This window comes from Halichoerus grypus, chromosome 11, assembly GCF_964656455.1.
Source record: "Halichoerus grypus chromosome 11, mHalGry1.hap1.1, whole genome shotgun sequence".
NCBI lineage: Eukaryota > Metazoa > Chordata > Mammalia > Carnivora > Phocidae > Halichoerus > Halichoerus grypus.
The window spans coordinates 51,324,962-51,337,643 of NC_135722.1; the positions used below are offsets into that span (position 1 = coordinate 51,324,962).

General features: G+C 44.9%; 1 protein-coding gene across 11 annotated transcripts in view; it reads right to left on the bottom strand.

The window, feature by feature from the left end:
- Window positions 1–12,682, bottom strand: part of NUMA1 (nuclear mitotic apparatus protein 1) — a 70,994-nt gene that overhangs the window by 19,469 nt on the left and 38,843 nt on the right. For all 11 annotated transcript variants that reach the window (XM_078058500.1, XM_078058499.1, XM_078058501.1 and 8 more), the window contains 4 exons: window positions 7,831–7,916; window positions 2,450–2,529; window positions 1,249–1,331; window positions 712–792 (listed from right to left, as the gene is read on the bottom strand). In XM_078058500.1, coding sequence (XP_077914626.1) covers window positions 712–792; window positions 1,249–1,331; window positions 2,450–2,529; window positions 7,831–7,916 — 330 coding nt within the window. The remainder of the gene's footprint in view (window positions 1–711; window positions 793–1,248; window positions 1,332–2,449; window positions 2,530–7,830; window positions 7,917–12,682) is intronic.

Sequence of the window (12,682 nt, forward strand, 5' to 3'; positions counted from 1 at the left end):
TTCAACACTGTTACCACTATGCGAAAGGCCACAGCTCTCTGGACACTGCCCCCGCAGTCACCTACATCACCCCCTGTGGCATCCCAGCTCCTCCTGCTCTGGGAAATAAAGGACAGCTGCTCAGGCAGGAAGCAAAGCCAACATCTGGACCCACATGACAGGTAGTTCCTGGAAACCAGGCCAATTCCCACTATAATGAAGTGGAGGCACCAACTCCGCTTCTTCACTTAGGGACCAGGTAGAGGAGGGGGAGAGAAGGTAACCGCTTTGGGCTGGACTGTCATGATGGACAAAGACATTCCCTCTCACTAATCCTTCCCATTAGAGGAAAGGAGGAGACAAATGGAGTGACAGTTTGTGTAAAAAATATACACACTCACATGGGAACACATACATCAGGAGAGAACAATTTCTGCATATTATCCCATCACAGTACAGTTATGACTACAGTTAAATATACATATGTAAAAAAGGACTTCGAAGTATAGCCTTTAAAAGTTAACAGTCATCTCTGGGGATGAGATTACTGGGAACTGTTATTTCCTCCTTTTGTACTCTTCAGTATTTTCCGGACTTTCTATAATGAATGGCTGGAATTACTACAACATAATTTTTTAAAACAACGCTATATGCTGTTTAAAGAAAAGCAATGGAGTGAGGTGAAGCAAAGACTAGGCCCATCAATCAGGGCGGAGGAGGCACAGAACTTACCTGAATCTTATATTCAAATTGTTCCCAGTCCCTGGGACTTTTGGAGCTCATGGTGGAGTGGTATAAGAGCAACATGGTCATCTAGAAACCAAAGAGGAGATATAGTCACTGAGCGGAGCTGCCTTTCTTCTCAGTGCTCCCCTCTCTGGGCTGTCCTGGGGACTCTGAGCTATTCTGGAGGCTCTTCCGAAGCTCCTAGAATTCCACCCTAGGTCCCTGCCCTTAACCGCACCCAGAAACAACTGATTGAGGACACCTGATTGTGCAAAAAGCCTGGTGCACACCTGAATTCCTGAACTCATGGAACCTAACTATGAAGCTTAAGCTACCCTCTACAAAGGTAGCACCCAGAAACAAGAGAGAGAATGGAGACCGAGCTAAGAAGACTATGACAGCTGGGTGAGGCCTAATTCCTGCCAGGTCTTCATCGAGGCCCACAGTAGTAAGCACCCACCACTTCCCCCTGGGTTAAAAGAAGGCCCAGCAGGTCCCTCTGGTGCCACCCTCTGACCCCCACGTCTGGTATTCCATTGGTACCTTGGCCAATTCCAGCTCTGACCCTTCTATCACTTTCTGCACGGACACCAGGCATTCTGGAGAAGAGGGATGTTTTCGGTTTTCTGTAACGACGACAATGTAGAAAACAGGGTGAACTTCCTGGACATCCCTGAGATCATGAGAACACCTCAGAGTATAACAAAATCACTGTCTCTGGTGGGGCCAGGAGATGCAGGGCTCCTTACTCCTATGTCCTCTCTCCCCCAACATACACATTTCCATCTGAAGTTAGTTCTATCCTAGGTCAGTCCAAGGACTACAGGGAAAGTTAAAAAAAAAAAAAAAAAAAGCAGGCTAGGAATTCAGAGCAGCTCTGGGGCACGATCTTGCTTGCACTCACCCACCCAACTCATCAACTCTGGCTCAGCACTACAGAAAAGGAGCCCAGAGATTCCAGGTCACTCTAGAGTCTTATTCCAAGTAAGGTCACAGAGGAAGCCTGAAGCTGAGCCAGACTAGGAGGACTAGGGACACCTGGTTCTTATGCTGGTATGCCAATTATCAACCTCTGCTTTATCTAAATCTATTATCTCCTTTCCCATAATTCTCTTGAGCGGGAGATGGCAGACAGCTCCCATGTCACAGATGAGGACTCTGTGGTCCATGACTGCACAAGGGAGGGGACTGACAAGCACTGTGCTAGCTTTTCATCTCTTCCTACTAACCCATCAGCCTTAGGAGAAATTATTATTCTCTCCACTTCATAGACAAGGAACCTATGTCCAGAAAGGTCCCACAAGCTATGAGGAGAAGGGCCAAGACCTCAACCTAAATCTGCCTCTGCCTCTGCTCCACATCCATTGCCTAGGCAATTAATTCAAAGTTATCCAGGGGAAATGTTTCTCTTGCAAGGGAAAGAGGGTAACATGGATCCATCCCTCTCCTCCAACTCCCTGCAGGTGGGTGGGGGACAAGAGCCCAAAGTGATGAGTCCCCAAAACTGACCCTCTGGCTCTACCTGGATCTCAGAGACGGGCTGTGGGACTGAGGGACACTCTTCTTCCCTGACTGACATCAGCATCACCAGACCCAGGGAAACAGCTGTACTCATCCCTGTGGTACAGAGTCGGTGGGCTTGAGCCTTTGCTCCTCCAGACACTGAGCTGGTTCCCCTGGACTTCCAAAGTCCCAGAAGTTGAGGAAGCAGCTCTTTCTTAGCTAGATAAAGAAAGGTGCTTACTTTGCAAAAAACTGCACACAAATTCCAGTCTCTCTGGCACCGGCTGCTGCAGGATTTGCTGCCCCTCGTCAGTGCCATGGCTAGAAAAAGAACAAGTATCAGGACCGGAGTAGTTAGCAGTCCTTCCTTCCTTGCTACTCCATTACATTCCACCTTCCCATTCCTTCAGGCTTGATCTGCACTGGATCTGGGAGAGAAGCAGACCAGATGCTGGAGGCAGGGGAGAAGATACCAAAACACTACTTGGTCAGAAGGAACTGTGTGGCAGACGAGAAGTGGGAACTTGAGGCGTGCGGTCCTTCTGAAAAAGATGGCACTCTGCCACCCTAACCGTAATATGAAAAAGCTCTGTGGGAAGAGTGGAGGATGGCAGCATGGAAAAGGGGAAGCTAGGTTCAACAGTCTGTAATGGCTCCACTGGAAAACGTCAGGAAGCCAGGGAAATGCTAGAGTAAGACAGACGATGGAAAGGGAAAAACAGGCCCAAGACTGAAAGAACAGGAGGAAATTCCCAAGGCTCTGAAGTGCCAGGGCAAAGTTCAACAGACTGAAGGCTGAGATGGCTAAAGCCAAGGGACAACACTGTTTTTTTTTTAAGGTTTTATTTATGTATGAGAGAGAGCAGGAGCAAGCGGGGGTGGGGGGGGTGGGGGGGGAGGCACAGAGAGAGAGAGAGAATCTCAAGCTGACTCCCTGCTGAGCACAGATGACCCTGAGATCATGACCTGAGTCAAAATCAAGAGTTGGACACTTAACCAACTGAGCCACCCAGGCCCCCGGGGACAGCTCTGATCAGGGGCTGTTGCTGCGCTAGTCTGTTTGAAGGACAAGCCACCTGCTGAGAGAGCAAGGAGGGCAGGGAGGCAGCAGGGGGAGCTCTCACACAGCCCAGGCCCCTGGCCCTGGGTGCTCAGACTAACTGCAGTTTCAATTTCAGGGGTGAATAGCTCCACTTCCAGTCAGAAAGCGGACTTTTCTTGGGCTACTACAGCTGGAGATACTGATTAAAGGGGCCTCTTGTTCCTCAATCTCCAGGTTCTACTGAATCTCCAGGTTTCAGCCAACTTTCTGAAGGGCAGGGCAGGCCCTAGAACCAGAGAACTTGCACCGCCAGACATCCTGCAAAGCATAAGCAGCATCCAAGCCAAGACCATGAATGTCCTGCCCTCCCTCTCTCAGGGGATTACAAAGGTTTCTTCCAAGTGAACCCCCTATTTTCTGGATAGCTGGTTTGTGATTAGGGACTCCTACAGAGCCTTCAGGAGATGCTCATCTCCTCCCAGACTCCTAAAAGAGCCACCTTCCCTACCCACCCACAATCTGGAACACTGTGACTCCTTCACTCAGCACAGAGCAGCAATTTCCTTAAGTGTATTCCATTAGATAAAAATAGAGAGGGTTCTTGCATTAAATGTTTGGGAAATGCTGGGTTAAACCAAACTGAACATTTTCTAAAGAAGAGAATATAACATGCATTATTTCCCAAACCTATCTGACCACAAAACCTCTTTTTTCCTTACTAAGCCCCTGGGATAAGTTGCACGGAACATGCTTTAAAAATGCTAGACCTGGAGCCATCCAGCCCGTCCTTTAAAACTGAGTTCAAGGGGCGCCTGGGTGGCTCAGTCGTTAAGCGTCTGCCTTCAGCTCAGGTCATGACCCCAGGGTCCTGGGATCGAGCCCCGCGTCAGGCTCCCTGCTCAGTGGGAAGCCTACTTCTCCTTCTCCCACTCCCCCTGCTTGTGTTCCCTCTCTCACTGTGTCTCTGTCAAATAAATAAATAAAATCTTTAAAACAAAACAAAACAAAACTGAGTTCAAGGGGCGCCTGGGTGGCTCAGTCAGTTAAGCGTCTGCCTTCAGCTCAGGTCATGATCCCAGGTTCCTGGGTTGGAGCCCCATGGTGGGCTCTCTGCTCAGCGGGAGCCTGCTTCTCCCTCTCTCTGCCGCTCCCCCTGCTTGTGCTCTCTCTCACATGCTCTCTCTCTCTCCCTGTCAAATAAATAAATAAAACCTTTAAAAAATAAATAATAAAACCAAGTTCAAGTCTTATCTCTGGCAGGAAGCCATCCAGAACCACTGCCAGTCATGCCTCCTCACTCCTCAGGAATTCCTACAGCACTGACGGATACAAGGGCATCATTTACAATTGACCACACCAACTGCGCGCCTGGAAGCTAGGCTATAGGAGGTACTCGGTACATATGGATTGACTGACAGATGAAGGAGGCTCTGTAATAGGAAGAGCAGAGGTCAACATCAGTAACACAAACGTCAGTGCTTTATGTTTTCTGGCAAAATGACTCCACTAAATTTTGCTATTCAGGCCTCACAGATATCAAAGGGATGGGACAGCCTTTTTGCTTCAGGCTACTCATACACAAAACAGAAAGGGAAATTTGCTAGAGAGGTGGATGCCAATGTATTTTCCCAGAGAGAAGTCTAAGTGGCCAAGGAACAAGCCCTGTTCAATTCCCACAGTTGCTATCTCCACCAGCCCTGCCGCCCTCCACCATCTTCCCCTGAGAACTAGCATCTGATTTAGGTTAAAAACCGTAGCAGCATCGCAATGAAAAAGCCAGAACACATTCACCAAGAACATCTATTTTCCCGAAGGAAGGTGGTCTGCACTGTCCTGGATCAGAGATGGAGATTAGAGTTAACCTGGAATTTCAACAGCCCCTCCCCTAGAACGAACGAACACACACACACACACACACACACACACACACACACACACACACACGCTCACACATTGTGTTGTCTTTCCCTCTCACCTTCCCTCCACCTCCCCTCCTCCTACTCTAAGGCTCAGGCAGTGCATCAGAAGACAACTTGGAAAATGTGCATCTTGAATTTGTAACCCTCCCTATGAAAATTTCCCACCAGGTTATAAACCTACATTGGCTAAACCAAGGACACACATCCTTACCCATGGACATATCTACTGCTCTTGTCATTAAGCCAAGGAAATTTATCTCCTCAAAAGCAAAAGCTCCTTGATCTATGCTTTTTTTTTTGGAAAGCAAAGCAAGGTTTATTGAGCGATAGCAAAGTGATAGTACAAAGCTCCTGAAGAGGGAGGGGATCCGAGAGGGTTGCCCTTTTTTTTCAGATTTTATTTTTTTAAGTAACCTCTACACCCAACGTAGAGCTCAAACTCGCAACCCCAAAATCAGTAGTCACATGCTCCACCAACTGAGCCAGCTAGGCGCCCAACCTTGATCTATTCTTATGTCAAAAAAAAAAAAAAAAAAAAGCATGCTGCACCCTATTGTATGTTACAACACGAGGGGTATCACACCTGGCTGCCCCTCTTTCAGTGATGTTAAAATTAAGTAGTAGGTTAGATATTGTCAGCCTAATGGTTTTACCAGCCACTGATGTGAACAGTCTAGATTTACTACTTCATTAGGGTTTGAAAAATAATTATTTTCATTAAGAATTGCAAAATGCTGACTTATAAGTGGTGCACAATTCCACCTATGAAGTATCCTTACAAAAAACAAAACAAAACAAAAAAGAGCAATAAAAAAACCCTTAAGTTAAATCAAGCTTGGCTCTCATCACCAGTTTATAGGCAACAAGGGGGACAAGAAGAACAAGCTGAACAGCACTGGGATTATACAATTAATAAAATCCAGAACTTAGGAAATTCTATAAAATTGGAAGAAAAGAAAATGGGATAAGGTATGGGGGTAGAAATGAGTAGGAAACAAGACTGGTGGGAGGAGAGGAGCCCCTGATGAAAGCTCTTCAATACCAAGGCTGAAGATTTTCGATTTCAACCTCCTGGCAACGAAGAGTCACTGAGGTCCACCAGCTGTGGGGCATCACAGTGTAAGCAGGACGGCAGGAAGGAATGCCCTGGAATACACACAGATTAGAGGAGAACGAGGTCACGAGGACCTGGTACCCAGAATGAGGCAGAGGCAGGGATGTGAGAAGTCTTCAAAGGACAAACTGAGAGGATGGTGACTGAGTAGAATCACTGCCAAAGAGAGGGAGGAATTCAAGATGCTGCTGAAAGGTCCTGCCTGGGTAACTGGGAGACAAAATGGTACTATCTATATACCAAAATAAGAAAACAGTAACTTCTTTTCACTAAGGCAGGTGCTGGTTAGAGCCACAGGGACCTTGAAAACATCTTATAAGACATCCCACCACCAACATACATTTCAAAAATTACATTCAGAAGATTAAAAACAAAAACCACTCTGTTCCAGGCTACTCAGCCCCACTAGACTTTGCTGAAGAAGAGTATCAACTACATTTTCGTTCCTTTACTTACTCAACAAACATTAACCAATGTAGTGGGTTAAGCCAGGTGCAGAGGACCCCAAGGGGAATCAGTTCTACCTTCTTTCCCTATGAATGGGTGGCCAGGCAGCTTCACAGATGCCGATTCCATGGCACTGATTCCTACCTGCTGTGTGTGCGACAGAAACACCCTCAACACCTCAGTCTGTCCCTGACCTAGGGGCTCAGAGTCAACAAAAAGGGAGGGTCCTCTCCACTATTTCCACAATCCTTTATATTATGGCTGACCTCTACTTTTGCCCGCAGCACAAAGAAGTGAAAAGGTCAGTTTTGCCCTCCATAATTCCTGAAAGTTGATGAGAGAGGAAAAAGGATGAACTATATGAGCCTAGAACAATAACTGCAGGTTATAGCTTGACCCATCTTTGCTTGGTTCCAGAGAGGTAAGATCTAAGGGGGAAGCCCCACTCCACTGATCTCCCAGATAACTGTGATGTTCAAAGGAACCATGCTAAAGACAGACATAAAACAAAGCTCACTAGAATCCTGGCTACATGACAACAAGCAGCTTATCAAATGCTAATTGATCTCACAAAGCAAGTTAATGAGGCAGATGAAAACCCCAGAAATGCTGAAATGGTTTAGAAAGGAGCATATCTGTGCTGTGCTAACAGGTTAGAGATAAGATTTCTAGGTGCTGCTTATTTCCCTCCAGTACAAGAGCTTCCCCTTTCTTCTTCCTGACCCTATAAGTTGCCAGGAGGGCTTGTGAGAAAAGGACAAGCCCCAAGAAGAGGGTATGGAGGACTCATTGAGACAAGAGGACAGCGAGCTCCAGAGCAGGCTCTTGGAACACTGTGACAGCAATGAGACTTGCAGGCTCTCCTGGGCAAGCGTGAGGAAGCCTTAGGGTGGGACAAGAGCGAAACCTCTCCCACAGACAGACTCAGTGACCAGAACAGGAGGCCGGCGTGCCCTTGCCTCTGGCTCCACGCTGGCAGTCCTGCCCATGCCTTCTGCTCACAGCCGTCAGCAAGGAAAGGGAGTACATGCCATCCCCGGCCCAGCACACCAACACACGCTTCACCTGAGAGGCTGGCGAGGGGTGTGGCGCATACTCACATGCTGTCAATGATCTTGATGAAGACGCTGCAGTCCTGGAGCTGCAGCACGGCCTCCACAGGGCTGGCCACATGCAGACTGTTCACCTGCAAAACACAGGGAGGAGCCTGCTGAAACAGAGGAAGTGACGGAAGCGCTGCGGCTCGCTCCTCGCCCCAGAGGCAGACCACCCGCCAGCTCACTGGGAGTGCCCACAGCTGTAGGCCTCAGGCCTTCCGGAGCATTCACTTCAGCCAAGGAGAGCTGCTGTCCCTGCTCGTCCAGTGACAGCCACCTGAATGCTGCCGTCAGAGTCTTTCCTCTGGCTTCAACTAAATGAGAGCTTAAATACTAGGATGTTCCAGCACTAGGGATACACTTTAACTATAACTCGGCATAAAATGGTTCTTTTTTTTTTAAGATTTTATTTATTTACTTGACAGAGAGAGCGAGCGAGCGAGCACAAGCAGGTGAGAGGGAGAAGCAGGCTCCCCACTGAGCAGGGAGCCTGATGCAGGGCCCAAGCCCAGGAACCCTGGGATTGTGACCTGAGCCGAAGGCAGTCGCTTAACCAGCTGAGCCACCCAGGCGTCCCATAAAATGGTTTTCTGGAAGGATACACGAGAAACTGTACCACCACTGCCTCTAGGGACAGGAACTTGATGGCTGAAAGTCAGATGTGGGAAAAAGAAAGGCTTTTTATATTATTGCCCTTTGTGTCTCTTGTATGTTTACACTATAACCCTCTGTAGCTCAAATTATCACACTACAGCCCTTTCTATCTCAAGAATTTTGAACTATCTATTCAAAGCTTACATTAAATACTACATATGCTTTATATACTCCCACACGGATATAAAATTCTATTATTAATGAATTTTAAAAATTCTTTCCAGACATAAAATTTCGGCTGTCACAGGGAGAAATGATGAGGCAATAAGATAATAAGAAAAAAAAATGAGGAAGGAAAAGAAGAGCTGGGAACCCTAGGGAAAAACTTGTCAATTCCAATTTAATCGCCTGCTTTTCTTTGCCTTCAGGCTGCCATCCCTCTAACTCAGTCTTTACAACTAGGAAATTCACCAGCAGTCACCTGTAAATGAGTCAGGTACACAGGTTATTCAACAAGCATATACGGTCAACTTCTACAGAAAAACCTCACGAATTCCAAAACCACCAAGTTCAGAAGAAGCCTGGGCTGAACTTCACCTTTGTTACTTCCACAGGAAAAAAAGGGTTTGCTAAATGAATCAATCCCATATGCAAGACTGAGGAAGGAGGGAACTCAAGCTGCTTGACAAGGTATTTGTAAGAACGTCAGCACAGTGGTTACGTGCAATGAGTAGATTCTACTGTTTATAAATGCGCTCTTTAAAAGGTACTGAACTATGGGGCGCCTGGCTGGCTCAGTCAAAAGCACATGCAACTCTTGATCTCAGGGTCGTTGAGTTCGAGCCCCACGCTGGGGGTGGGGTGGGGGGTTTCTTTTTTAGTAATCTAAAAAAAGAAATAAAACATTACTAAAAAGAAATAAATAAAAATATAGAGAGTACTGGGCTGGGAGCTCCCAGATTAAGATTTTGAATCCAACTCCTCCACTAACTTGCCAGGAACCTTTGTTATCAACTTATTTTTCTCTGTGCCTACTTTCTCACTTGCCAAATGGATGGAATCCCTACATTGTTTACTTCAGAGGACCAGTGTGGGTTCAAATGGGATTATGAATGCAAGAACACATTACAAAATAAAAGTGCTAAATGCAAAGCACTATTATGGTTAATAAAATAAAAATAATGAAGCAGATGCAGCAAAACTACTTCTCAGTTTAATTAGCTGACTGCACTAGAGAATCAAGAGTATTAAAAAAAAAAATGACTCAGCCACAGATACTATTTATTCAGTTAAATATATATATATATATTTTAAGATTTTATTTATTTATTTGAGTGAGAGCAGGAGCAGGGGGAGGAGCAGAGGGAGAGAGACAAACTGACTCCCTGCTGGGTGGGGAGCCCCACTCGGGACTTGATCCCGGGACCCTGAAATCATGACCTGAGCTGAAGTGAGAGGCTGAACTGAGTTACCCAGGTGCTCCTATATACTTTTATATTATAAACAACTTCTAGGTGTGCCTGGGTGGCTCAGTCGTTAGGCGTCTGCCTTCGGTTCAGGTCATGGTCCCAGGGTCCTGGGATCGAGCCCCGCACTGGGCTCCCTGCTCCGCGGGAAGCCTGCTTCTCCCTCTCCCACTCCCCCTGCTTGTGTTCCCTCTCTCACTGTCTCTCTCTGTCAAATAAATAAATAAAATCTTTAAAAAAATAAAAATAAAAATACACAACTTCTAGGGATACCTGGGTGGCTCAGTCAGTTAAGTGTCTACCTTCGGTTCAGGTCATGATTCCAGGGTCCTGGGACCCAGTCCCGCATCGGGCTTCTTGCTCAGCGAGGACCCTGCTTCTCCCTCTGCCTGCCGCTCCCCCTGCTTGTGCACGCTTGCTCTCTGACAAATAAGTAAAATCTTAAAAAAAAAAAAATTAAAAAAAAAAAAACACTTCTAGATGGATCTAAATGAAAATAGGTTAAAAGTTAAAAAAAAAGTGTAGAACATAAAATGTGACCTCTCACTGAAGCTTTAAATTTATACCATCTTTATATATATGTGTGTGTATAAATATATATACACACACACATATTTATACCACCTTTTTTTTTTTTTTTAAAGATTTTATTTATTTGATAGAGACACAGCGAGAGAGGGAACACGAGCAGGGGGAGTGGGAGAGGGAGAAGCAGGCTTCCCGCTGAGCAGGGAGCCCAATGCGGGGCTCGAGCCCAGGACCCTGGGACCATGACCTGAGCCGGAGGGAGTCGCTTAATGACTGAGCCACCCAGGTGCCCCTTTATACCACCTTTTGAGGGGAAAAGCCTAATCTAATTAGTCAGGAAAGGCCAGTGTAAATTTTTGAGGAAGATTCTGAATATTCCAGGCCAAGATCCTTTTCCACCAGCTGAAAATAGAGTGCCAAGACTTAAGCATCCAAAACGATCTCCTTTTAATACCTATAATCAAAGGAAAACTTTAAGGGCTATGAATGCTTGTTCACTAACAAGACTGAAAGATCACACCAGTTAGCTGATTTAAAGTCACTTAAGGAATCTGGATTCATCTCCTATCAATTAAGTAATAATCCAGCAATAGTTTCTTTCATAGAGATAAAAATGCATTTTCTTCCTGTGCATTATTTTGCTCTCAAATGAGAAATTGTTGGAAAGCTGAGTAAGTGGAGAAACTCTTTCATCTTTAGTCAGGGATTAAAAGATAAGAATAAGGGCCTAGCTCACTGCAGAACCCAAGAGCTGCCTGTAATGTTTTTCAGGGTTGCTTAAGGTTGTCAAATCTTAAGAAGTTCCCTATTCCCACTAACAATTCATTCACTGTAACTGCTGGATAGAGAACAATTTCAAGCTACACTTCAAGTAAAATATAAATTTATTTTTACACTATAAAATAAATTACTGAAACTTTGGGGAAAAAAACCCCCACTCATTCTAGTATTTTAATGCATGCACTTTAAGCATTTTGATGTATTTCTTTCTAGTCTTTTTTCCCTACATCATTTTTCTCTAAACCACAACTATAATTGTCACGTGTATATATTCTATGCCACTCTTCCCACTAACATAACAAGCATTATTTGACACTGCTACAGTATCATAAAATCCACTTTAGCTGCCTAACTTTTGTTTAAATTGAAAATTTCTAAAAAAAAATTCTGTTATCATATATTAATATTTTAATGCATGTTTATTTTGACTTTTGAAAAAAGTATACAAGTACCTGCTATTTAATAAAACTAGCCCTGTATCGGTTCTTCTCTGTAATGGTAGTACTCACCATAGAAACAAGCCTAGGACCTAAATAAATAAATATACTGATCAACTTAAAATAGTGTGGCTAAAGGATCCCCCAATATTCAGTTAATCCACTGAACTGGAGACAAAGCTCACAGCCCCCAAACCCAACCAGGCCCCTCTTAGGGATGAGGGGAGGAAAAGGAAGAGACAATGTTTCTAACATAGATCTAAAACACTGAAATTTAATATAAAATATGTAAAACATAAATATAAAAATACCCATTTAAAACTATACAACTAAAATTCATTTATTTCAGAAACTGAACACAAAGAATGCACATTTTGTATATTAAACATATTTCCTGTCTAGAGATCTAACAGTAATTAAAGACAGTGTCTTATTTTTTTTTTAAGATTTTATTTATTTATTTAACAGAGAGAGAGCATGCATAAGCAGGGAGAGTGGCAGGGAGAGGGAGAAGCAGGCTCCCCACTGAGCAAGGAGCCCCATGCGGGACTTGGGACTCAATCCCAGGACTCTGGGATCATGACCCAAGCCAAAAAGAGATGCTTAACTGACAGCCATCCAGGTGCCCCAAACACAATGTCTTATTAAATCCACCCTACTTAGAAATTAAACATTCTGGGTGCCTGGGTGGCTCAGTTGTTAAGCGTCTGCCTTCGGCTCAGGTCATGATCCCAGAGTCCTGGGATCGAGCCCCGAATCAGGCTCCCTGCTCAGCAGGAAGTCTGCTTCTCCCTCTCCCACCCCCCTGCTTGTGTTCCTTCCTCTCTCGCTGTTTCTCTGTCATATAAATAAAATCTTTAAAAAAAAAAAAAAAAGAAAGAAATTAAACATTCATTTCCTTTAAAATATTCTATAATTTTTTTTAAGTTGGCTTTTTCATTGGCCCTAATTGATCAGTAGTCAGGTGACTACTAAAATACCCTGTACCACACAGCATGCCCCAGCAATACTTTAAGTATCAAAAATTATTATTTATTCAGATACAGTGCT